At 45.1% G+C, this 27,832-nt stretch overlaps 1 protein-coding gene across 1 annotated transcript; it reads right to left on the bottom strand.

Moving 5' to 3' along the window:
• On the bottom strand, nt 1–27,732 carry ARL1 (ADP ribosylation factor like GTPase 1). The gene is made up of 6 exons (XM_030214663.1): nt 27,637–27,732; nt 14,945–15,082; nt 13,171–13,252; nt 10,241–10,352; nt 5,471–5,649; nt 1–816 (listed from the first exon to the last, which is right to left on the bottom strand). The coding sequence occupies exons 1-6, from the start codon at nt 27,638–27,640 to the stop codon at nt 786–788; spliced, it is 546 nt and encodes a 181-aa protein (XP_030070523.1). The 5' UTR covers nt 27,641–27,732; the 3' UTR covers nt 1–785.
• Nucleotides 27,733–27,832: the final 100 nt, after the last annotated feature.

Genomic DNA, 27,832 nt, shown 5'->3' with positions numbered 1-27,832 from the left:
AAAAACATTAATAGTTTGATTAGAGTTTTAAATAAGGCAAAAAATTGTCAAACAAGTGTTTAAAAAGTATTATGTGACAGATGAGGAGATGGGTGTGAAATCTTGCTCATAAAAAGTTACAATCCAGTAAGGGGCACTGCTGAGGTCTGTAGTATTAATTGTTATATATTGGAGGCTGTTACTTGTTATGGATGTTGGAGGACCTCTATGAAAGTTTTTTGGTGCTTCATTTATGAGTCGCCTTAATTAGTCATTCCTGATGTAGACCAAGTAATCCAAACCACAGCATTCTTTCCTTTTCCCATGTAATCTAGGTTGGGTTTTTTTTTTTCCCCAATTACAACCCAAGTTACTCTACTAGAATCAGTGTACCATTCTGCTTAATCTCATTTCCAAACACATTTGAGTACTAGAAAAAAAAAAAGAAAAGTTATCAGTTCCCTAAAGATGTTTTATTAGTGTATAAATTGCAAATAACTGCTGCATTCTTTAAAAGATTTATTTTAAATGCAAAAATTAAATTCCATATAAATACAAATGAACATGAATACACAACCAAGGAGAACAAAGAGCAAAAATGGAGTATTTCAACTTATCTTACACAGGGCAAGTCAGTTGGTGCATCTGCTAGGAACATCCCTTTTTAAAATAGACTTCTACAGTTTCTTCATGTATGTGTCTCTCTCTCTCTTCCAATATGTGATGCAGAATGGTGTAGTGATCTGTGAAGGGATGGCTGAAGGACTTCATCTGCAGAATACAGTACTGTAGTTTGTGTTGGGCCTTTACTGCCTGCTTTTCAATGATTCCACCAACCTGTGAAATATAAAAAATTGTAGGTGAGGATAAGTGTTTGTCTGGAATAATAGCATATCTAAAATGAGGGTGGGTAGAAAATCATTCATTATAAGACGTGCTAAAAAAGAAAAAAAAAAAGTTACATGGAATAGGGACTTGTAGGAACCAAAAAAAAAGAAGACAGCAATATTTCCAGCAATGGGGGACAATAACACCATAATTGACATTGCAAATATACCTTAAACAGAGCCAGGGCTGAAAAAGGTGTAGGTGACAGGGAAAGAAAACTAGTATTGCTTTAAATATAGAAATTTATATGCTCAGCTATCCAGAGCAGGGGCGTATCTGTGTGGGGGCACAGGGGCCTGGGCCCCCTCCCCGCCAGCCGAGGTCCGACCCGCAGTCTCCATATTTCGTCTTCCTCCATGGGCCATGCTGCAAGGAAGTAACGCTGCAGTGCTGATTCGTTGAATCCAGTTCGGAGTCTGCCGTCGCAGCACGTTGTACGCGCGTACAACGTGCTGCGACGTCAGACTCCGAACTGGATTCAACGAATCAGCACTGCAGCGTTACTTCCTTGCAGCATGGCCACGGAGGAAGACGAAATATGGAGACTGCGGGTCGGACCTCGGCTGGCGGGGGTTGGGCCCCCCCCCCCCCCCCCGCCAGCAAAAGTAAGCAGCGGGGGAGGGAGGCAAAAATGTGCCCCCCCTCTCTGGCTCTGGCCCCCCCTACCGCCGGATTCCAGATACACCTCTGATCCAGAGAGGAAGACAAGTGGGCAGCCTGGCTATAGCAACTACATAAGATCTCGTAAAATAAGTAGGCAAAATTAATAGATCCTTAAATATGTAATAGTGTCCACTCACTATTTACTTAAATATGAGGGGAAAAAACCTCAGAAAATGCCTGCTGATATACAGTGGGGGAAATAAGTATTTGATCCCTTGCTGATTTTGTAAGTTTGCCCACTGACAAAGACATGAGCAGCCCATAATTGAAGGGTAGGTTATTGGTAACAGTGAGAGATAGCACATCACAAATTAAATCCGGAAAATCACATTGTGGAAAGTATATGAATTTATTTGCATTCTGCAGAGGGAAATAAGTATTTAATCCCTCTGGCAAACAAGACCTAATACTTGGTGGCAAAACCCTTGTTGGCAAGCACAGCGGTCAGACGTCTTCTGTAGTTGATGATGAGGTTTGCACACATGTCAGGAGGAATTTTGGTCCACTCCTCTTTGCAGATCATCTCTAAATCATTAAGAGTTCTGGGCTGTCGCTTGGCAACTCGCAGCTTCAGCTCCCTCCATAAGTTTTCAATGGGATTAAGGTCTGGTGACTGGCTAGGCCACTCCATGACCCTAATGTGCTTCTTCCTGAGCCACTCCTTTGTTGCCTTGGCTGTATGTTTTGGGTCATTGTCGTGCTGGAAGACCCAGCCACGACCCATTTTTAAGGCTCTGGCGGAGGGAAGGAGGTTGTCACTCAGAATTGTATGGTACATGGCCCCATCCATTCTCCCATTGATGCGGTGAAGTAGTCCTGTGCCCTTAGCAGAGAAACACCCCCAAAACATAACATTTCCACCTCCATGCTTGACAGTGGGGACGGTGTTCTTTGGGTCATAGGCAGCATTTCTCTTCCTCCAAACACGGCGAGTTGAGTTCATGCCAAAAAGCTCAATTTTTGTCTCATCTGACCACAGCACCTTCTCCCAATCACTCTCGGCATCATCCAGGTGTTCACTGGCAAACTTCAGACGGGCCGTCACATGTGCCTTCCGGAGCAGGGGGACCTTGCGGGCACTGCAGGATTGCAATCCGTTATGTCGTAATGTGTTACCAATGGTTTTCGTGGTGACAGTGGTCCCAGCTGCCGTGAGATCATTGACAAGTTCCCCCCTTGTAATTGTAGGCTGATTTCTAACCTTCCTCATGATCAAGGATACCCCACGAGGTGAGATTTTGCGTGGAGCCCCAGATCTTTGTCGATTGACAGTCATTTTGTACTTCTTCCATTTTCTTACTATGGCACCAACAGTTGTCTCCTTCTCGCCCAGCGTCTTACTGATGGTTTTGTAGCCCATTCCAGCCTTGTGCAGGTGTATGATCTTGTCCCTGACATCCTTAGACAGCTCCTTGCTCTTGGCCATTTTGTAGAGGTTAGAGTCTGACTGATTCACTGAGTCTGTGGACAGGTGTCTTTCATACAGGTGACCATTGCCGACAGCTGTCTGTCATGCAGGTAACGAGTTGATTTGGAGCATCTACCTGGTCTGTAGGGGCCAGATCTCTTACTGGTTGGTGGGGGATCAAATACTTATTTCCCTCTGCAGAATGCAAATAAATTCATATACTTTCCACAATGTGATTTTCCGGATTTAATTTGTGATGTGCTATCTCTCACTGTTACCAATAACCTACCCTTCAATTATGGGCTGCTCATGTCTTTGTCAGTGGGCAAACTTACAAAATCAGCAAGGGATCAAATACTTATTTCCCCCACTGTATATCTGCCATCGTATCCAGTGGCTTATTTAATCGCTCTCAGGCGGCCACTCAAGCATCTGTTCTGAAAAACCCCAGAGCAAATTTTAATTATCACACTGTGTGCTTTCATTAAATATAACTTCATTTCTTATGAATTCTTTATGATTTTTTATAAAATTGTAACACAATCCACTTAAGATAAGTGAAGAGTTCATCCTGCTATCTATTGGCGGAGATCCTAACAGGCACCTATTCCGGCACGACATTGTGTTTAGCGGCAGCTTCTTAATTGACATTCATGCTGAAGGTCCTCTGAGGAAGTAGGTTCTGTGAAACGGGTCCCTGTCGAGCAGGGACCGTCTCTTCATGTTCAAGTCTACAGCGCTGCGTACGTCTAGTAGCGCTTTAGATATGATAAGTAGTAGTAATCTCTGCCAATAGATAAGTGAACAGAGTTCCTCCTATCTTAAGTGGATTGTGTTACAATTTTATTAAAAAAAATCATAAATAGTTCATTAAAAAAAAAAAAGGTTATATTTAATGAAAGCACACAGCGTGATAATTAAAATTTGCTCGGGGAGTTTTTCAGAACCGATGACTGAATGGCCCCTGAGAGTGACTAAACAAGCCACAGGATATGATGGCAGAGGTGTTTTCTGAGGTTCTTTTCCCCCATATTTAAACAAAAATTCAGTGGATTTGCAAGGTCTTCTGTTTAGGCATAGCAACTCCATGGCCAAGGAAGATACCACAGGCACAGTCTTTAAAAATTTTTTTAACCCTTTACCCAGGATCTACCACCCTCAGAACCCTGAAAGAGAGCAAGAGCCCTCACAGGGACCTATCACACTGGCTAAGATTGCTTATCCACCCAACGGCGGACAGACTGAGAAATACTAGCTGGCTGGGAACTGCACAGGGTTCTTAAACAAGTCTGAGTCAGGTGTTCTCAATCTCCAGCTACTGGTAGGCATGCATAACCCAAGCATCTTGACCAGGCCAAAAGGAAAGAAAATTAGGTACGATTTCATTTCTTCTTAGATGCTCAGCTTGGCTAACTCTAACAAAGCCTTTTTGGCACACACAAAAAAAAAAAAAAAAACAACACCTAACCAATTTGCCCATTCACTCAGCCCAGCTCTTCCTGTCCCTGCCGCTAAGAATATATCCCAGCTACTACTACTACTACTTAACATTTCTAAAGCGCTACAAGGGTTACGCAGCGCTATACAATTTAAACATAGAGGGACGGTCCCTGCTCAAAGAGCTTACAATCTAAGAGACAAGTGAACGGTCTACTGCTCTTCAGATGCCATCATCAACTATATTAGGACAAAGCATCCTCTTTTTAAGTCAAATTAAGAAAATCAGATAATTTTGGTGCCAATTCCAAAATTTCCAAACAGGATTTTTTAAATTTCTGTGCTGCCTGACCCATCACTGGTTGTTAAGGGTTCCAGCATACATTTACACAATGAATATTTATCTTACACTGCTGCTTAACTGTGATGGCGTGAGTAGTACAGTGGCACCTGGTCCTAGGAACACTCCCTCACTGGTGTTGAAGTTAAACCACCTTATGGCAGGCAGCGCTATTATGCTGAGTTAGAAGAGCAGGACTCGGGCAAGGAGGTGGTTACATGCCCTAGGACAGACCAGTTCAGAGAGGTCCAAAGTGAAGGTATCTCCAGGAGAGAAGCTTCAAGGGAAAGAAGTCTCCCAAAATGGTGGCTGGGCTGCAGTATCTGTGGGAGAGTCATAGGGAACAAGGAGTGGCCCTAGCTCAGAGGTTTGCAGCCTGTAGATGCCCAGGGATTGCATGAGAATAAAATGCGCCTTTATTTTCTGTGAAGATCATGGTCCTGAGTGTCCTAGTTGGAGCCAGGCCTGGATTTATGTTTGAGTAACTAGAACTGAACAACATAGAACTGCTAAGAGAGATGCAAGTAAATGTTATCAGGGTTGGAGGACCAGACTGCATTGCTTTAAATTATTTTCCATCAATAATGGTTTCCTTTGACTTTACACTGTAAACTGTCTGTATCTGTGGGGTCCTATAGCCAACCGCAAGTCACTATCACAATAAGATTAATGATTTGCTTTCCGCTATGCGATGGTTAAGGATGTCCTACAGCTATGAAAAATATTTTCAGCAATTCTGTTTTGTAAATACTTACCATTCCATTGCATCATCAAGCCCAGTGCCTTTGGTTGCAGATGTTTTGAAAATCTGCCATTTCCTGTCCTTCAGGCATGGTAGGCCCAGTGAATTGGCTACTTCTGTGGGAGTCATGGCTTGTTCCATATCCTGCTTGTTCGCAAAGACCACAAGAATAGCCTTCTTCAGCTCTTCCTCCTGCAGAGTAAATTTGACCATGAACAGCTTATACATAAAGAGCTCGTTCAACAGGAAGTCTTCATATAAGTAAAGCAAAAATCAAGGGGCATTTTACCTTCTGTACCTCAGCAATAAACTCTACCAGGCACTACCATATACAGAACACAATAAGACTGAAAAATAAATGCAGTTCTTCCCACAGGACTGGCTTCAACCCATCACACACAGCACTATATTCAAGTTTTGAGCAAATACAGAATGAGAGAGAGAGAAGTAAAAGTTACTGAAAGTCCATTTGCTTGCACAATTTTGATTTAGGGCTTCTGTCTCAAAGTTTCATTTCCTGAAACTAGAAGATTCCACAGAAAACATTCAGAATAAAGTATTTGTTCACAAATTGGTGTGGAACACAAATAACAGGTAACCCATTGTATATATTTTAAAGTAGAATTTTGTTTTGTTCCTTCCTAAAAGTGAAAAAAATTATCTATGGCCAGACTACATCATTTCAAAATTGTGCATTGTTGTTTTTGCCTTACTGGACACAAAACTTTAATTTAGTTCAAGCATCTCATCTTGTGAACCCCTCCCCAGTTAGATGTGTACTCTGGAAACCCAGTAAAATTTCTGACACATGTTCATTGTTCCTATCCTGAATACCTATCGGTGAAGTCCCCAGGACAACACTGGAAATCAATGACCTAGGCTGCAGTCCATTCACCCTATAGTTTGATTTGCACAAGCAAAAAAATAAAATAAAAATAAATCAATCCTCTCTTACTTTTTCCACAAAGTTCAATGCAGCAAAACAGAAGTCAGGATAATTTAATTAGAATTACTCAGGTAACTTTAGCACCAACTCCATCCCTGCCCCTTAAAAAAAAAAAAGGGGAGGGATGAAAGGAGGATTATTATTTTCAGGATAAGGATACTAGAAAGCAACAGAAAAGCTGTCCAGCGCTGCTCACCTGTTTTTCAAAACCATAAAGGGCAATTCCATAAAGATATGTGCCCAACTGGAGCCTAGGTTATAGAATAACAGTGCTGCTATTCTGTAACATGCTTAGGTTCAAGGAGGCGCACACATTTTTTTTTTTTTGTTACATTTGTACCCCGCGCTTTCCCACTCATGGCAGACTCAATGCGGTTTACATGGGGCAATGGCGGGTTAAGTGACTTGCCCAGAGTCACAAGGAGCTGCCTGTGCCTGAAGCGGGAATCGAGCTCAGTTCCTCAGTTCCCCAGGACCAAAGTCCACCACCCTAACCCACTAGGCCACTCCTCCACTGTTGCTACTATTTGAGATTCTACATGGAATGTTGCTACCATTGGAGATTCTAGATGGAATGTTGCTACTATTTGAGATTCTACATGGAATGTTGCTATTCCATTAGCAACATTCCATGTAGAAGTCGGCCCTTGCAGATCACCAATGTGGCCGCGCAGGCTTCTACATTGAATGTTGCTAGTGGAATAGCAACATTCCATGTAGAATCTCCAATAGTAGCAACATTCCATGTAGAATCTCCAATAGTATCTATTTTATTTTTGTTACATTTGTACCCCGCGCTTTCCCACTCATGGCAGGCTCAATGCGGCTTACATGGGGCAATGGACGGTTAAGTGACTTGCCCAGAGTCACAAGGAGCTGCCTGTGCCTGAAGCGGGAATCGAGCTCAGTTCCTCAGTTCCCCAGGACCAAAGTCCACCACCCTAACCACTAGGCCACTCCTACACTGTTGCTACTATTTGAGATTCTACATGGAATGTTGCTATTCCATTAGCAACATTCCATGTAGAAGTCGGCCCTTGCAGATCATCAATGTGGCCGCACAGGCTTCTACATTGAATGTTGCTAGTGGAATAGCAACATTCCATGTAGAATCTCCAATAGTATCTATTTTATTTTTGTTACATTTGTACCCCGCGCTTTCCCACTCATGGCAGGCTCAATGCGGCTTACATGGGGCAATGGAGAGTTAAGTGACAAGGAGCTGCCTGTGCCTGAAGTGGGAATCGAACTCAGTTTCTCAGTTCCCCAGGACCAAAGATGTAGGCTAGAGCTTGTCATGCTGCCAGAATCCCAGCTATGTAGAAGGACCTGCAGGGCTCCTTGTTTATTTACTTGTTCTAGTTATTGGGATTTATTAGCTGCATTTAACAAAGAGATTTATCAAAAGCAGTCTACAACAGCTACAAAACTTGTTAAATTAACAATAGTAAAACAACCCAGTATAACCATAAAATACACTCAATGAGGTAAACTTTAAAATGGCAACCTAGTAATAGGACTAACATGATACAGTATCAGAAATGCAAACGCTGATCAGCAGTGTAGAACAATCATAATCAAAACCAGTTCTGTTGGGCATTTTCCCTAAAAGACTGTCGATTCCTTCTGAGGAGATGACCAATATGAATTAGAAGACACCTTAAAAAAAAAATTAAGTCTTGGACCTGGCACCATGAGTTTATTTGCAACCAGCTGGAGATTCCCACCCCTAACTTGTATTGTCTGGTCAGTACAGTGACAGTCCTGGCCTGCAAGAATGATCTTAAATCCAGTCACTAAATATTACTCCTGAGCAATGACCATGGTTCATTCCCCACTTCTCAGCATCCACAGCCAGCCCAAAGAGCCAGAACCAAGAACTTTCTGCTGCACTAAGCCACCCCATTGGGTTGGCACCACAAGCAGCCTGATTTTCATGGAAACGTTGATGATTTGTAGACCTGCTGGGCGCACACACTCCTGTGCATTATTCTATGGATAAAAGGGAAGGGCAATTTTAAAAGCTATATACATGAATAAACTGCCAGTGTAATAAGTAACTGTTCAACCCCACTGTCCCTCAGTAACTATTCCACAACATACTTTTAGCCACATATGAAGAGTTATGCTGTAACAGGGTTCCTGGCAGGAGTTTATTCTGTAAAGAAGCAGAGGCACCTATTTTCTTTTATAGAATACTAACCTGAGTACAAACATGCTTAAAATTTAGGTAAAGGAACTTACATCAGCCATAGACCTAGTGTAACTGCAGGCACCTAAATGCCAAAGGCACACATACTTTATACATGGAATCCAGAAAAAGCGGGACCCAACATTTTCCAAATAACCCAAAAACAAATGTACTATCATTAAAAAATTATTACTATTGAAAGGCATTACTACAAGATGCTGTAAAAAGAAAAAAAAACCTGGATGATCAGGAAGTGACCATTAAGATCCATTTTAGCAAAATGATGTTTAGCAAAGAAGAAAGTTGAAATTACATTTTTGAAACAAAATAAGGCATACTGTGCAAAGCATTTGCTAAGGGAGTTTCCTAATAAAGATTGGATTAATGTCTTTTCAAAAGTCATACTAAACGTTTAAACAATTGCAAAGTATTTTGAACCTCTGGAAGGGGTCCTGTATTTTTCCAGACACCATGTAGTATTTTATAAAGGTGTGTCCCTCCCAGGCTCCATCCATGTGTACCCCCCTTTGCAAATATACACTATTCATAAGTGCGTATTTACAGAATACTGCTTAGGCATAAATCTGGCAAATATGCATGCCCATGTTAGTATTCCAAACATTACCGAGCATGTAAATCTTAGTGCTCATTTTATAGAACTACCCCCTTAGTGGCAGCATTCCTGGTGCTGTGTTTAAATTAAGAGAGGAAAAATAATTTACACAGAGTGTACTTTCATTTCTATTTACATTTTTTTTTTCCATGGAAAAAGAAGCAACACACCAAAAAAAAAAAAAAAAAAAGGCAACAGCAAATGCATGTCAAGTTTTAAAGTGAAACTTCTACACCCGCACTTCTGCTTTGAAGAGTGGTACTAAGACAGGGCTTCCAAAAACTGAGTCGGGACCCCAAATGATGTCACAAAACACATTTGGGGGCACCACCTGGGTGGGCTTTCCATAGGCACATTATTATTCTGACCCTTTGGGGGGGGGGGCGGTCCACACAAGTTTTATTTGGATACAAAAAAAATTGCCACGCACAGTACTAAGGCCTTTATCCCAACTCAAGTACATCCAATTTAAATCTCTAGGAGGCATTTTTTCAAAGCACTTAGCCTTCCAAAGTTCCATAGGTTTCTATGGAACTTTGGAAGGCTAAATGCTTTGAAAATATGCCTAATATACATAAACATGTCCCAGACATCAATATGGAGCACAGGTCATAAAAAGTAACATTTTAGTATCTGGAGAACATCAGATCTAACTGCCTCACACAACCATCAGAACACACATTTGTTCTATCGCAATAAGCGAAATGGTGTGGTGCAAATCCCCATAGGCTCTCCTCGTTGTTTTACAACTATTTGTTTCATTCTTATATTTCTTATGTTTCTTTTTGTCAGACAATATATAATCTCATGAAAAAACTAGTGTTTCTAAGAACACTTATCTTAAAAGACAGCAGCTTGAAGATATCAGAGGTATCAAAGATATCAGAGAACCCCCGCCATGCATGCACAAAAATTAGCACTGCTTCCTTTTAAAATTCCCACCATTCTGCTCTTTTGGGGAAAATCATAAATTTTAAATAAAAAATAACTTCACATACAGTTGTAAAGAATGTGCATATCCCTGTTTTCATACCTCCAACATAGCTACTAATTCTGACTTGGAAATTCCAATTCTGTCACGGTCGCAGCTGTCCACTACATAAATAACAGCATCTGTGTTGGAATAATAGCAGCGCCAGTATGGTCTAGAACAAAACAGAGAAGGCTCTTTATGCTGCAGGATTTATTTAAAGCAATACAGTAAGTCGGTAAAAAAGAAATTATTATTATTCAGAACAATTTCAACCATAACTGTACCTTCAAAAAGAGTCACATTCTTAAGCTAAAATACTACCTCTGCTTATCCGTAACGTTAGAACTGTACGCAGTTTGGATTACTAAAGACTGAGCACCTTCTCAGACACGGGATTCTACTACTACTATTATTTAGCATTTCTATAGCGCTACAAGGCGTACGCAGCGCTGCACAAACATAGAAGAAAGACAGTCCCTGCTCAAAGAGCTTACAATCTAATAGACAAAAAATAAAGTAAGCAAATCAAATGAATTAATGTGTACAGGAAGGAGGAGAGGAGAGTAGGTAGGAGGGTAGGGTCACCACTTGCTTAGATTGTCAGCTCAGGTAAAAGAAAAAACAGGCCCAGTTGTACAGGCAGAGATTTTGCATATACTTCACAACAGTCACCACCCCCTGAGTCGGCTCATCTGGCCTCTGTCTTACTTGAAGTAAACTGTTTGATTGCTATGACCTGAACACTGCACAATTCTGTAGAGCTATTAATAAAGTATGGGGAGGGCCATTTTCTTTTTTTTTTTATTTCTTTATTTATAATTTTAAATTACAATTTTCAAGGATTACCTTGTACAGAAATACAGGAGGAAAATAAAATAATATCCAATCATTCACATTTATCAGGCATTATGATAACTTATAGACACATTTGCATATACACGTATATACATATACATATATATACATACTTATATACTTAGACTGGTTAGTCATCTTTAGGAACTATATAATTAATATCCTTTCTTAGACCCCAATTTGGATGAGGGGGGGAAAAGAGTAAGAGAAGTTTTACAAACTTATATTCAAATTAAGAAAAAAAAAGCTGCTTTTTCTCCAGAAAAAAAACAATTTCATTTCACTTGTTTCAATTCTACAAATGATTTAAGTTGTTCCAGCGAAAAGAAGATATATTTAGTTGGACCCAATTTAACTACACACTTACACGGATAAGCAAGAAAAAAGGAAGCACCAATATCTATTGTCTTTTGTTTTAAAGCAAGAAATAACTTCCTTTTTTGTTGGGTAGACTTGGTGACGTCTGGCTATATCCACACTTTTGAGCCATAGAATTGAGCTTTCAAATTTCTAAAATAAAGTCTTAGAATAGCATTGTAATCCTGCTCAAAGACCATTGATACAACCAATGTAGCTCTGTTCATTATAATGTCCAAAGATTGTTCCAGAATATCAGAAATATTTTGTAAGTCAGAAATACCTTTCTCAGAGCCTTGCACTCCTTCCCTTGTTTTAGGAATATAATATATTTTATTTAATGGGGGTATTGTCTCAGCAGGAAAATTCAAGATTTCTAACAAGTATTTCTTAAAGGTATCTATCAGAGTTACCCCCGCAATTATAGGAAAATTCAAGAGACGGAGATTTAGGCGTCTGTTAAAGTTCTCAATCTGTTCGATCTTACGTCTAAGGTCTGTAGAGTCCTTAGTGGAAACATTTTTAAAGGCATTTAAAGTATCAACCTCTTGTTGTAAAGATTGCACTTTTGTTGTTAAATCATTTTTAACAGAGTCTACGGTGTTTTTCAAATCTTCAAACTTAGTATTAAGATTAAACAAAAAATACCTGCATAAACTGAATATCTGAAAATTGACCTCCCTCAATACAGGAAACATTGCCATAACACTTTTCCACTGCATATAGAGGAGGTGATATACTATCTCTGCACAATTCTGCCTGTACACATAAAAAGGAGCCAGTATCTGCAAGTTCTTTATATCACCACCTTGAGTGAATCTCTTTATAAAGGCAGTTAATAAATCCTAACAAACGAACAGCGCTGCCTTGTGGTCAGAGCTAGAAAAGCAGTCTGAGGCAAAGAAACACTATTAGGATAATTTTAAATTTAAATGTAAATTTTGCTTTTTCCTACATCGCGGCTGTCCTTTGCGACGGGCTAGCTTGGTTTTAGAAATTTTCTACGTCCAATCTCAGAGGCATTGGATACATACACATTTTACACAATTTACGTCCAAACTCTGACCCCTGAGGCAGGCGTTGTTTAACGCCGAAACACGGCCCGTGTCGGGTCATTTCATTAATAAATACTCCTGCTGTCTCAGTCTTGAAGGCCCAGTGTTGCTTTTTTTGTTTGTGTACTTTTTATGTATACTGCTTACCCTCTCTGTTTGGCTTGTCTATATCATCACCAAAATTCACCCTTTCCTTTCTAAGCACACTACCAGAACCCTCATCCACACTCTTATCACCTCTCGCTTAGACTATTGCAACTTGCTTCTCACTTAGCCATCTCTCTCCTCTTGAATCTGTTCAAAATTCTGCTGCACAACTAATATTCCACCAGTGTTGCTATGCTCATATTAGCCCTCTCCTCAACTCACTTCACTGGCTCACTATCCGTTTCCGCATACAGTTCAAACTCCTCTTATGGACTTATAAGTGTATTCACTCTGCAGCTCCTCAGTACCTTTCCACTCTCATCTCTCCCTACATTCCTCCCCGGGAACTCCGTTCACTGGGTAAATCTCTCTTATCTGCACCCTTCTCCTCCACTGCTAACTCCAGACTCTGAAGCAAATCCTTCCTAATCCTAGAAAAATGTGTCTACATCAGAAAGGTAGTGCACACAAGGAAGGCTCTAGTCATTGGAATACTACCGAGGCTACTGCTTGGAAACCAGGCACTGTACAAGGCAAACCAATATTACAATTAAAATGTAATCAAACATTTATTACCTGATACTTGTCTGGCCCCCAAGGTCCCACACCTGAAATTTAAGGTTCTTGTACGTTACAGTCTCAACATTGAAACCAATTGCTGAAAAATAAAAAAAAGTTACTTCAATACTTTGAGCAAATGCAACCACATTAATGTACCTTTCAAGATATCAGAATCTTAACAGCAGCTATGGCATGATTTTTTTTCTGTTTTTTTTTTCCCCTTGTTTTGCTGATAAAATGAACTTGTGATGAACGGGTTAATAACACTCAGCAGACAAAACAATTTGGGCTCTTTTCTTCTGAGAATTCATAGGCTAGGCAGGGACAGGCCAAACATTACAAGAGGTGGTACCAGTGGTATAGCCAGGAATTTTACAGGGGTATGTCTACCACAATGCCCCTCCCCCCCGGTATCTTAAAATCATCGCTGCTACAGTCTTCACCCAGACAGTAGCACTCAGGCTGCCTGTGGCCTGCACTGAGACTTCTTCTCTGAACCGTCCCACCCTTCACAAAACAGGAAATTGCGTCAGAAAGGGCAGGACAGTTCAGAGAGGAAGTCCCGGTAGGCCACCTATGAGTGCCACTGCCTGGGTGAAGACTGCAGCAGAGATGATTGTAAGGTACAGGCGGGGGTGGGGGAGCCAGGTCTGACAGGGGGGTACATACGCCACACAAGCAACTTGTATAAATACGCCACTGGATGGTACTGACATACTTTAACTGGTCTTCAACTAATGCGTTAATATGACTTTGGAGCAGGGGTGGGTAACCATGGTCCTCAAAGACCACAACCCAATCATGTTGTCAAGATGTCCACAACAAATATGCATGAGTGATTTGAATGTACTGCTTTCACTGTATGAATATGCATGAGATGTATTTACTTAGCGGACATCCTGAAAACCCAACTGGGTTATGGCCCTCAAGGACCATGGTTACCCACCTCTGTTTTAGAGGATGAGGATTTTCTCTGAGTTATGCAAAAATCTATGTCGTGTCTACTATGGGACATTAAAGGTCCCATGCAAGCAGCACACTATTCTTATTCTGGTAACAATGAATTAATGCAACCAGGTACACTACATGGAGTCCAAACATTTAAAAAAAAAGCTAAGCACATTCGGAAATAGGATGCATACAACTGTGGCTAAAGAGCAGCAAGTTTCCCAAGATGGAAAAGCATAAACTAAACCAAAATGATAATGAACATTAATGCACTTATGCTTAAGGTCCTTTTGTGAATGTGGCCAATGGGGAATTTTTTCAGCAGATGAAGTTAACACAGTGGCTTCTCACACCAGTCAGGTTTTCAGGATCCCCACAATGAACATGCATGCAATAGATCTGCATCCAATGGAGGTAGTGCATGCACATTTATCTCATGCATATTCATTGTAGGTATTCTGAAACCCTGACTGACTGGGTGTGTCCCAGGACTGGGTTGAGAACTAGTTAGCTGGAGTGGAGGAGTGGCCTAGTGGTTAGGGTGGTGGACTTTGGTCCTGGGGAACTGAGGAACTGAGTTCGATTCCCACTTCAGGCACAGGCAGCTCCTTGCGACTCTGGGCAAGTCACTTAACCCTCCATTGCCCCAGGTACAAATAAGTACCTGTATACAATATGTAAGCCGCATTGAGCCTGCCATGAGTGGGAAAGTGCGGGGTACAAACTCCTATGTTCACTTATAGAACTGCAAATTCCGCACTGTATAGAAGGAAGTTTACTACAGTTTATTAACAAATGCAGAAGGCCAGATATATAAAATCACCTTTAAACCAGCACTTACTAGGAATGGTGGTAACAACCTCCCCGACCTGTAACCTATACAGAATTGTAGTCTTTCCTGCCCCATCCAGTCCCAGGATCAAAATTCGCATTTCCCGTGTTCCAAATAAACTGGAAAAGATGCTGGAAAAGAAGCCACCTACAAATAAAGCAATCAGAAACAACATTCTACGATTGTTGTGTTTTAGACTTTGTAAGATACAAGCTTACAAATGTAAAAAAACAAAAACCCAATAAACAACCTAAGGGAAAGCAGATGGGATTTGATATACCGCCTTTCTGTGGTTACAATCAAAGTAGTTTACATATTACATAGAAAAATATAGGTAGATAAAGCCTATATAGTCTATCCAGTGAGTCTGCCATGTACTCTCCCCATCACTCCCTTAGAGCTCCTATATACTTGTCCCACGCTCTCTTGAATTCAGACACTGTCAGATACCGTTTTCGACTCCACCACTTCTACCACCCTTTCCGTGAAGAAGTATTTCCTCAGGTTACTTCTGAGTCTATTCCTTCTCACCTTCATCCTATGCCCCCTCGAGCCAGAGCTTCCTTTCAATTGAAAGACTCACCTCCTGTGCATTTATGCTGCATAAGTATTTAAATGTCTCTATTATATCTCCCCTCTCCCACCTTTCTTCCAAAGTACACATGTCTGTCCCCATACAGAAAACCACTAACCATTATAGTAGCCCCCCTCTTTTTACATCTTTTTGAAGGTGAGGTCTCCAAAATTGCACACAATGTTCTAAATGAGGTCTCACCAGAGTCTTATGCAGGGGCATCATCTCCTCCTTTTTCCTACTGGCTATTCCTCTCCCTATGCACCCAAGCATCCTTCTAGCTTCGCCATCACCTTTTCTACCACTTTGGCCACTTTTAGATCGTCACATATGATCCCACCCACGCCTGCTCCTCTTATTATATTTTATACAGGTACTTATTCAGGTAGAAGCTTATCCTACCCAGTAAGTGCTGCTCACCAGAGCCATACCTAGATTTTCAGAAGTATTATCCAGATATTTATTTATAACTTCTTATATTTTGCCTGCAAGCCCGAAGTGGCATACATTCAGCTACAGCAAAGTATTTTTCTGTCCCTGGAGGGCTCACTAAATTTATACCTGAGGCAATGGACAGGGTAAAGAGTCAGGGATTTGATATACCATTTTTCTGTGGTAAAACCAAAGCAATAATATACATTTATACTATGCAGGTACTTTGTCCCTAGTGGGCTCACAATCTAAATTTTTGTACCTGGGGCAATAAAGGGTTAAGTGAATTGCCCAGAATAATAAAGGAGCTGCTTTGAGAATCATCAGCTCACTGCACTAACAATTAGGTGGCCTACTGTGCTGCAGAGGGATTTCAGCCAGGTTCTCCTGGTTATCAGCTTGTTACTCTATTAGGTTACTCCTCCATTCTAAAACTACTACTAAAAACCCTTTCAGACCACCCCAGCACTATCGGCATAGAACCAGGACACAAACTGTGTGACATTTCTAGTTATGTAGTTAGTGATGATTTTCAGCCAAATAGCTGTTCTAACCTTATTCAGGTGCCAGTTTGAATACTGCCAATAACTGGGTAACAGCTGGCAGTCAGTTATGGTAAGTTTATCCTAATACCAGCGCTAAATATCTAGGTATTAAAAAAACTGTAGCGGCCAGAACTTTTAAAGCGAATGCTACATACCTGTAGAAGGTATTCTCCGAGGACAGCAGGCTGATTGTTCTCACTGATGGGTTGACGTCCTCGGCAGCCCCCTCCATCGGAAACTTACTAGCAAAGGCCTTTGCTAGTCCTCGCGCGCCCATGCGCACTGCGCATGCGCGGCCGTCTTCCCGCCCGAAACCGGCTCGAGCCGGCCAGTCCAGTATGTAGCAAGACAATACAAGGGAAGACACAACTCCAAAGGGGAGGCGGGCGGGTTTGTGAGAACAATCAGCCTGCTGTCCTCGGAGAATACCTTCTACAGGTATGTAGCATTCGCTTTCTCCGAGGACAAGCAGGCTGCTTGTTCTCACTGATGGGGTATCCCTAGCCCCCAGGCTCACTCAAAACAACAACCATGGTCAATTGGGCCTCGCAACGGCGAGGACATAACTGAGATTGACCTAAAAAATTTACCAACTAACTGAGAGTGCAGCCTGGAACAGAACAAACAGGGCCCTCGGGGGGTGGAGTTGGATCCTAAAGCCCAAACAGGTTCTGAAGAACTGACTGCCCGAACCGACTGTCGCGTCAGGTATCCTGCTGCAGGCAGTAATGAGATGTGAATGTGTGGACAGATGACCACGTCGCAGCTTTGCAAATTTCTTCAATGGAGGCTGACTTCAAGTGGGCTACCGACGCAGCCATGGCTCTAACATTATGAGCCGTGACATGACCCTCAAGAGCCAGCCCCGCCTGGGCGTAAGTGAAGGAAATGCAATCTGCTAGCCAATTGGATATGGTGCGTTTCCCTACAGCCACTCCCCTCCTATTGGGATCAAAAGAAATAAACAATTGGGCGGACTGTCTGTGGGGCTGTGTCCGCTCCAGATAGAAGGCCAATGCTCTCTTGCAGTCCAATGTGTGCAGCTGACGTTCAGCAGGGCAGGAATGAGGACGGGGAAAGAATGTTGGCAAGACAATTGACTGGTTCAGATGGAACTCCGACACAACCTTTGGCAAGAACTTAGGGTGAGTGCGGAGGACTACTCTGTTATGATGAAATTTAGTGTGGGCTACCAGGGCCTGAAGCTCACTGACTCTACGAGCTGAAGTAACTGCCACCAAGAAAATGACCTTCCAGGTCAAGTACTTCAGATGGCAGGAATCCAGTGGCTCAAAAGGAGGTTTCATCAGCTGGGTGAGAACGACATTGAGATCCCATGACACTGTAGGAGGCTTGACAGGGGGCTTTGACAAAAGCAAACCTCTCATGAAGCGAACAACTAAAGGCTGTCCTGAGATCGGCTTACCTTCCACACGGTAATGGTATGCACTGATTGCACTAAGGTGAACCCTTACAGAGTTGGTCTTGAGACCAGACTCAGACAAGTGCAGAAGGTATTCAAGCAGGGTCTGTGTAGGACAAGAGCGAGGATCTAGGGCCTTGCTGTCACACCAGACAGCAAACCTCCTCCACTGAAAGAAGTAACTCCTCTTAGTGGAATCTTTCCTGGAAGCAAGCAAGATGCGGGAGACACCCTCTGACAGACCCAAAGAGGCAAAGTCTACGCTCTCAACATCCAGGCCGTGAGAGCCAGAGACTGGAGGTTGGGATGCAGAAGCGCCCCTTCGTCCTGTGTGATGAGGGTCGGAAAACACTCCAATCTCCACGGTTCTTCGGAGGACAACTCCAGAAGAAGGGGGAACCAGATCTGACGCGGCCAAAAAGGAGCAATCAGAATCATGGTGCCTCGGTCTTGCTTGAGTTTCAACAAAGTCTTCCCCACCAGAGGTATGGGAGGATAAGCATACAGCAGACCTTCCCCCCAGTCCAGGAGGAAGGCATCCGATGCCAGTCTGCCGTGGGCCTGAAGCCTGGAACAGAACTGAGGGACTTTGTGGTTGGCTCGAGATGCGAAGAGATCCACCAAGGGGGTGCCCCACACCTGGAAGATCTGTCGCACTACACGAGAATTGAGCGTCCACTCGTGAGGTTGCATAATCCTGCTCAATCTGTCGGCCAGACTGTTGTTTACGCCTGCCAGGTATGTGGCTTGGAGCACCATGCCGTGACGGCGAGCCCAGAGCCACATGCTGACGGCTTCCTGACACAGGGGGCGAGATCCGGTGCCCCCCTGCTTGTTGACGTAATACATGGCAACCTGATTGTCTGTCTGAACTTGAATAATTTGGTGGGACAGCCGATCTCTGAAAGCCTTCAGAGCGTTCCAGATCGCTCGTAACTCCAGAAGATTGATCTGCAGATCGCGTTCCTGGAGGGACCAGCTTCCTTGGGTGTGAAGCCCATCGACATGAGCTCCCCATCCCAGGAGAGACGCATCCGTGGTCAGCACTTTTTGTGGCTGAGGAATTTGGAAGGGACGTCCCAGAGTCAAATTGGACCAAATCGTCCACCAATATAGGGATGTGAGAAAACTCGTGGACAGGTGGATCACGTCTTCTAGACCCCCAGCAGCCTGATACCACTGGGAGGCTAGGGTCCATTGAGCAGATCTCATGTGCAGACGGGCCATGGGAGTCACATGAACTGTGGAGGCCATGTGGCCCAGCAATCTCAACATCTGCCGAGCTGTGATCTGCTGGGACGCTCGCACCTGCGAGACGAGGGACAACAAGTTGTTGGCTCTCGTCTCTGGGAGATAGGCGCGAGCCGTCCGAGAATCCAGCAGAGCTCCTATGAATTCGAGTTTCTGCAGTGGGAGAAGGTGGGACTTTGGATAATTTATCACAAACCCCAGTAGCTCCAGGAGGCGAATAGTCATCTGCATGGACTGCAGGGCTCCTGCCTCGGATGTGTTCTTCACCAGCCAATCGTCGAGATATAGGAACACGTGCACCCCCAGCCTGCGAAGTGCCGCTGCTACCACAGCCAGGCACTTTGTGAACACCCTGGGCGCAGAGGCGAGCCCAAAGGGTAGCACACAGTACTGGAAGTGACGTGTGCCCAGCTGAAATCGCAGATACTGTCTGTGAGCTGGCAGTATCGGGATGTGTGTGTAGGCATCCTTCAAGTCCAGAGAGCATAGCCAATCGTTTTGCTGAATCATGGGGAGAAGGGTGCCCAGGGAAAGCATCCTGAACTTTTCTTTTACGAGATATTTGTTCAGGGCCCTTAGGTCTAGGATGGGACGTATCCCCCCTGTTTTCTTTTCCACAAGGAAGTACCTGGAATAGAATCCCAGCCCTTCTTGCCCGGATGGCACGGGCTCGACCGCATTGGCGCTGAGAAGGGCGGAGAGTTCCTCTGCAAGTACCTGCTTGTGTTGGAAGCTGTAAGGCTGAGCTCCCGGTGGACAATTTGGAGGTGTTGAGGCCAAATTGAGGGTGTATCCTTGCCGGACTATTTGAAGAACCCACTGGTCGGAGGTTATGAGAGGCCACCTTTGGTGAAAAGCTTTTAACCTCCCCCCGACTGGCAGGTCGCCCGGCACTGATACTTGTACTGCGGCTATGCTCTGCTGGAGCCAGTCAAAAGCTCGCCCCCTGCTTTTGCTGGGGAGCCGCGGGGCCTTGCTGAGGCGCACGCTGCTGACGAGAGCGAGCGCGCTGGGGCTTAGCCTGGGCCGCAGGCTGTCGGGAAGGAGGATTGTACCTACGCTTACCAGAAGCATAGGGAACAGTCTTCCTTCCCCCGAAAAATCTTCTACCTGTAGAGGTAGATGCTGAAGGCTGCCGGCGGGAGAACTTGTCGAATGCGGTGTCCCGCTGGTGGAGAGACTCTACCACCTGCTCGACTTTTTCTCCAAAAATGTTGTCCGCATGGCAAGGCGAGTCCGCAATCCGCTGCTGGAGTCTATTCTCCAGGTCGGCGGCACGCAGCCATGAGAGCCTGCGCATCACCACACCTTGAGCAGCGGCCCTGGACGCAACATCAAAAGTGTCATACACTCCTCTGGCCAGGAATTTCCTGCACGCCTTCAGCTGCCTGACCACCTCCTGAAAAGGCTTGGCTTGCTCAGGGGGAAGAGCATCAACCAAGCCCGCCAACTGCCGCACATTGTTCCGCATGTGGATGCTCGTGTAGAGCTGGTAAGATTGGATCTTGGCCACGAGCATAGAAGAATGGTAGGCCTTCCTCCCAAAGGAGTCTAAGGTTCTAGGGTCTTTGCCCGGGGGCGCCGAAGCATGCTCCCTAGAACTCTTAGCCTTCTTTAGGGCCAAATCCACAACTCCAGAGTCGTGAGGCAACTGAGTGCGCATCAGCTCTGGGTCCCCATGGATCCGGTACTGGGACTCAATCTTCTTGGGGATGTGGGGATTACTTAATGGCTTGGTCCAGTTCGCCAGCAATGTCTTTTTGAGGACATGATGCATGGGTACAGTGGACGCTTCCTTAGGTGGAGAAGGATAGTCCAGGAGCTCAAACATTTCAGCCCTGGGCTCGTCCTCCACAACCACCGGGAAGGGGATGGCCGTAGACATCTCCCGGACAAAGGAAGCGAAAGACAGACTCTCAGGAGGGGAAAGCTGTCTTTCAGGAGAGGGAGTGGGATCAGAAGGAAGACCCTCAGACTCCTCGTCAGAGAAATATCTGGGGTCTTCCTCTTCCTCCCACGAGGCCTCACCCTCGGTGTCAGACACAAGTTCACGAACCTGTGTCTGCAACCTCGCCCTGCTCGACTCAGTGGAACCCCGTCCACGGTGGGGGCGTCGAGAGGTAGACTCCCTCGCCCGCATCGGCGAAGCTCCCTCCGCCGACGTAGTCGGGGAGCCTTCCTGGGAGGTAGCCGCGGTCGGCACCGCACGCGGTACCGACGTCGGGGACCTCAACCTGGGCGATGGGCCAGCCGGCGCCACGCTCGACGGTACCGGAGGCGCAAGCACCGCCGGTACCGGAGGGGTAGGGCGCAACAGCTCCCCCAGAATCTCTGGGAGAACGGCCCGGAGGCTCTCGTTTAGAGCGGCTGCAGAGAAAGGCTGAGAGGTCGATGCAGGCGTCGACGTCAGAACCTGTTCCGGGCGAGGAGGCTGTTCCGGGCTGTCCAGAGTGGAGCGCATCGACACCTCCTGAACAGAGGGTGAGCGGTCCTCACGGTGCCGATGCCTGCTGGGTGCCGGATCCCTCGGCGACCCAGAGCTCTCGGTGCCGACACGGGAAGGAGACCGGTGTCGATGCTTCTTCGACTTCTTCCGAAGCATGTCACCGGAGCTCCCCTGCACCGACGAGGAGGACGTAGAATCCATCCGTCGCTTCCTCGGGGCCGAGACCGAAGAGGGTCGATCTCGGGGGGGCTGTACCGCAGGAGCCCTCAGGGTAGGAGGAGACCCACCCGAAGGCTCACCGCCACCAGCAGGGGAATGGACAGCCCTCACCTGCACTCCTGACGATGCACCCCCGTCCGACGACATCAGCAGACGAAGTCTCGGTACCACCGACGTCGATGCAGTCGCCCGATGCCTCGGCGCCGATGCAGAGGTCCGATGCCTCGATGCAGTCGATGAAGAGGCGGCCAAGGAAGATGGACCGGACGCTGACAACGTCGATGCACTCGATGCCTCCGGTGCCGATGCCGACGAAGAGCCCGAGAACAAAACGTTCCACTGGGCTAATCTCGCTACCTGAGTCCGCCTTTGTAACAGGGAACACAGACTGCAGTTCTGAGGGCGGTGCTGGGCCCCTAGACACTGAAGGCACGCAGAGTGCCTATCAGTGAGCGAGATTACCCGGGCGCACTGGGTGCACTTCTTGAAGCCGCTGGAAGGCTTCGATGTCATGGGCGGAAAAATCACGCCGGCGAAATCAAAAGCCGAAATGGCGAAAATGTAGCACCAAAATTTTAGAGGGAGAAAAAATCTCGACCGAGGCCAAAAGAGGCCTACCCCGATGACGAAAGAAAACTTACGGGGCGAAAACTAGAAACTACGGGAAGGGCAGAAAACCCGAAAGGGTCCTCCGGAACACTTCCGGAGCGCTTCCCGAACTCTTTTTACACAAAAAAACAGAATAAACACGTCGAACCGGACGCGCGAGGTCGACTCTCCGGGGCACGAACGGCGTAACACGACCGTACCGAGCGCGGACGAAAGAAGACTGGCCGGCTCGAGCCGGTTTCGGGCGGGAAGACGGCCGCGCATGCGCAGTGCGCATGGGCGCGCGAGGACTAGCAAAGGCCTTTGCTAGTAAGTTTCCGATGGAGGGGGCTGCCGAGGACGTCAACCCATCAGTGAGAACAAGCAGCCTGCTTGTCCTCGGAGAATGGCTTAAATACATTTCATGAGACTACATGGTCTAAAATGTTCTTTGCCTGAAAAAAGTCAAACAAGCCCTCATCGCCACTGGAAAACACAGTATTAACTTTCCTTTTACATTTGAATTATTTAAAATATGTAAGCTACTTGTATTATGTTTTCCTATGAAGTCAAAGAGGGGTAAAACCAAGTAGTCTTTCCCCTAGAGCATTTTCCAGAGACCGGTGTTTTCATTTGTTAAAATATTAATTCTGACAAAGGCTAAAGGAAAAACAGATTTCACATTTTCTTTTGTACCATAAGCTAGGTAGAATGAGAGAACGGTGTAAGCTTTTCCATATTACCCTGACAATAATTTCAGCTCAGAAGGATCACAATACACGATGGGCAATTCTATAAAGTGATGACATGCGTGTAAATGCCAAAATTCTTCCTAAGCACTATTCTGCAAATAACTGCTTAACTTACCTGGCATGTATTTGCAAGGGGGCATACACAGGGGGTGGAGCACGGGCAGGACGCCTTCTTAAAGAATACTGTTTAACATAGAAACATGATGGCAGATAAAGAGTCAAATGGCCCATCCAGTTTGCCCATCCACAGCAACCATTATCTCCTCCTTTCCCTAAGACAGTGGTTCCCAAACCTGTTCCTGGAGGCACCCCAGCCAGTCAGGTTTTAATGATATCCACAATGAATATGCATGACAGAGATTTTGCAAGCACTGCCTCCCCTGCATGCAAATCTCTCTCATGAATATTCACTGTGGATATCCTGAAAACCTGACTGGCTGGGGTGCCTCCAGGACCCGGTTTGGGAAACACTGCCCTAAGAGATCCCACATGCCTGTCCCACACAGTCCTCGTCTCCACCACCTCCACTGGGAGGCGATTCCATGCATCCACCACCACCCTTTCCGTGAAAAAAGTATTTCCTTAGATTACTCCTGAGCCTATAGCCTCTTAACTTCATCCTATGCCCTCTAATTCCCTAGTTTTCCTTCATTTGAAAGAGGCTCACCTCCTGTACATTAATGCCACAGTTAACATCTCTATCACATCCCTTCTCTCCCACCTTTCTTCCAAAGTATACATATATTGAGAGCTTTAAGTCTGTCCCCACACTTTATGAAAAAAGACAACTGACCAATTTTATAGCCGCCCTCTGGACTGACTCCATCCTGTTTATATCTTTTCATAGGTGTGGTCTCCAGAACTGAACACAGTATTCTAAATGGGGCCTCACCAGAGACTTATACAAGGGCACTATCACCTCTTTTTTTCCTGCAGGCCATTCCTCTCCCTATGCACCTAAGCATCCTTCTGGCTTTGACCGTTGCCTTTTCTAACTGTTTAGCCACCTTGAGATCAGACACAATCACCCCCAAGTCTCGCTCTACTTCACCCCCTATACCAGTGTTTCCCCAAGTCCAGTCCTGGAGTACCCCTTGCCAGTCAGGTTTTCAGGATATCCACAATGAATATGCATGAACTTGATTTGCATACACTGCCTCCATTATATTTATTTATTTATGGCATTTGTATCCCACAATATTCCCGCCAGCAGGCAGGCTCAATGTGGCGTACAATAGTCTATTCAGCAAAACAATAGTACAAAATACAGTATTCAAAGACATATATATGCCCTATACTATACCTTTCCCTTGGATTTTTGCAACTTAAGTGTATCACCCTACATTTTTTAACATTAAATCTGAGCTGCCAATTGCTGGACCATTCTCCAAGCTTTGTCAGATCCCTCCGCATGCTATCCACACCCTCCGGGGTGTCTATCCTATTACAAAGTTTGGTATCGGTCACAAACAGACAAACCTTACCAGACAAACCTTCTGCAATATCACTCACAAAGATGTTAAAAAGAGCCGACCCAAAGACTGATCCCCGCGGCACACCACTGATAACATCCTTTTCCTCGGAGCAAACTCCATTTACCACTACCCTCTGTCTCCTTCCACTTAACCAGTTTTTAACCCAATCAAGGGCACTGAGTTTATTAGTCACCTGTGCAGAACTGTGTCAAAGGCTTTGCTAAAATCCAAGTACACCCTATCTAGCGCCCCTCCAATAACCAGTCATCCAGTCAAAGAAATCAACCAGATTTGTCTGACAAGACCTGCCTCTAGTGAAATCATGCTGTCTCGGGTCCTGCAGTTCATTTGATTCTACAAAACTCACAATCCTCTGCTTTAGAAGTTAACTCACCACCAAGGTCTGACTAACAAGCCTGAAATTCCCAACCTCTTCCTTACTTTCACTCTTGTGCAGAGGGACCACATCCGCCCTGTTCCAGTCCTTCGGAAGCACTCCCGACTCTAAGGAAGCATTGATGAGGTCAGACAATGGAGCTGCCAAAACTTCCACGAGTTCTTTGAGCACCCTTGGATATATCCCATCAGGCCCCATTGCTTTGTCTATTTTTAATTTAGCTAGCTCCTCACGAACACGGTCTTCTGAGAATTGGTCCTGGTCTACTAAACATCCATTCTCATTAGCATTTTGTTTCTGCGGTCTTACCCCCAGCCTTTCATCCATGAACAAAGAACAGAAATAATTGTTAAACAGTTCAGCTTTATTTTTATCTGCTTCTAGAAAATCCTCCTCTTCACCCTTGAGCCTCACTATGCTCATACTTAAGTCATCTCCATGGCTGGTATAAATGTGGGTGCCTAGTTCCATTATAGAATATGCTCTTAACAGTTCTAAAATAACTCCCCACATCTGATGAAGTGGTCTCAGAATTCATGTAAAATACTATAGATGGAGAAAATAATGGCAGATAAAAACGTATATTTATCTATTACATTTGATAATGCTAAGGTACACATCCTTCTGGCTTTTGCTATCACTTTTTCAACTTATTGTACAGGTCATGACATGTAAGTCATGAGCCAGTTCCCAAATACCCCACCACAGCATCAGAAACCACCACCTTAACAAACAGCTGGTACAAGCAACACAGTAAGTGATGGCAGATAAATCAACATAGCCTGCAGCAGGCTGGGCTCAACGGCCCACTAGTCTTTCAACCTATCATGGAACAGGACAAGTTATGACAATTCTCCTTTGATCTTCATATCCAGTACTTTTAAATCTTCTTTATCCTTGCTCTAACACCATCAAAGCATAAATCTACCAAAATAACTTTCTCTGGAAAAGTAGACTGGGGTTAGAGCAATACCCTGAAAACAAATTCAAACTCCACTGATGCTCCTAGTGACCTTGGGCAAGTCACAGACTTAACTGACAATGCCCAAAGTACAAACTTAAGATTAAAAGGCCTCTGGAGATAGGGAAATACTTAATGTAACCGAATGCAAATTGTCTTAAGCACTGCTAAAAAGGTACAAGTATATCTCTCTATATAAAACGCACCTCCAACATTCTAAAAGTGAAGTGGCTGAGATAGGCATTCCTGCTCTCTGTATCGCTGAATTGACATCACGTACTTCCGGGTTCGTTACAAGCAGAAGTGACCAACCACACGAGGTTTCTCGGCTTCAGAATGTTGGCGGTGCATTCTGTTAAATAGGATTGGTCAGTTCCTTGAAGCACAGCTAGAGCTCAGCGTCCTGCATAGTAACGCTCAGACACCAGAGAGAGGGAGGGAGGGGGGCCTGACACCAGAGAGGGGGGGGGAGGTATCTCTGTCACACACACACTCTCTCTCTCACACACACTGTCTTTCACACACTCTATGTCTCACACTGTATCACGTTCACTCTCTCTGTGTCACACAGTCACTCGCACACTCTCTTGGTCTCGTACACTCAGAGGCTCATTTTCAAAGCACTTAGCCTCCCAAAGTTCCATAGAAACCTATGGAACTTAGCCTCCCAAAGTGCTTTGAAAATATGCCTCTCAGTCTCACAGAGAGTCTGTGTCTCACACACACTCTCTCTCTCGCACACACTGTATCTGTGTGAAACACACTCTCTCTCACACACTGTGTCTCACATACGCACTTGCACACATTCTCTCTCTGTCACAGACACACTCACACCCAGACTCACTCTCTCTCACACACACACTCGCACATTCACACTCTCTCTCACACACAGTCACTGTCACATATTCTCTCAAACATACACACTCCGAGGAAAACCTTGCTCGCGCCCGTTTCATTTGTGTCAGAAACGGGCCTTTTTTTACTAGTATTATATATTTTATAGAAGATAGATATACTGTGGTTTGCTGGCTTAACTGGACAGCTATACTAAATTCCTCTTCAAATGAACTACTGCAAAACCAACTAAACTCAGCTCTGCTTTATTATTATTATCAACTTTTCTCTCTAGCCCCCTCATCTAACACCAACAATCAGTGGCAACAGGAGATGAAGAGTTCGATTTTCCCGAGCTGCCTCCTCCCCACCACAAACTTGCGTGGCAGAGGGCGCAGACCTTTTCCTCACCAGGGCCAGGCTGCTAGTTGAGAGAGGCTTGGGGGACAACCGAGTACCCCCCCCCCCCCCTCCCTCCCCCGGTACCCAACAGGGGCGCCAACAAACTACAGAGCCCCCCACGCTCAAGCTTCCATCGCGTTAGGAGGTGTTGTGTACGGGAGTCGTACAGCGCTGCGCACGCACGGTGATGCCTCTTACTAGGGCTCGCGCTGAGTTCATAGGTCACTCACCCACCCCACCCTCAGGTCGGTACCGTCGGGGGCTACCTCGTGGGTCCCCTTTACTAAGCAGCTCAAGCGGCGCTATTAAGAGATGTCATGTTGCGAGAGAGCTGGTGCTACCCGGCGGTCACGGAGCCGAAGAGGGACCTCGGGCACGTCCGGTTCTCCGCCTTCTTCTTACCCATGTCGTCTTCTTTCCTCTCTCTGCTCCAGACCCGAAATCTCTGTCACTGAATCCGGAAGTGGCGCGCGGCTCCTCCACGTCACATAAACAGACTTGCCAGCGTGGGGCGCGAGACGTCTAATCGCGAGCTCACTCAGAGCCTGACGTTTCGCAGCGACGCAAAGCGGTTTGTTTCCCTTCAGACTCTTAAGGA

This window comes from Microcaecilia unicolor, chromosome 9 (assembly GCF_901765095.1).
Source record: "Microcaecilia unicolor chromosome 9, aMicUni1.1, whole genome shotgun sequence".
In the NCBI taxonomy this organism is placed as follows: Eukaryota; Metazoa; Chordata; class Amphibia; order Gymnophiona; family Siphonopidae; genus Microcaecilia; species Microcaecilia unicolor.
Note: the sequence above shows the minus strand (reverse complement) of the source record. Positions and strands in the feature narration are given on the sequence as shown.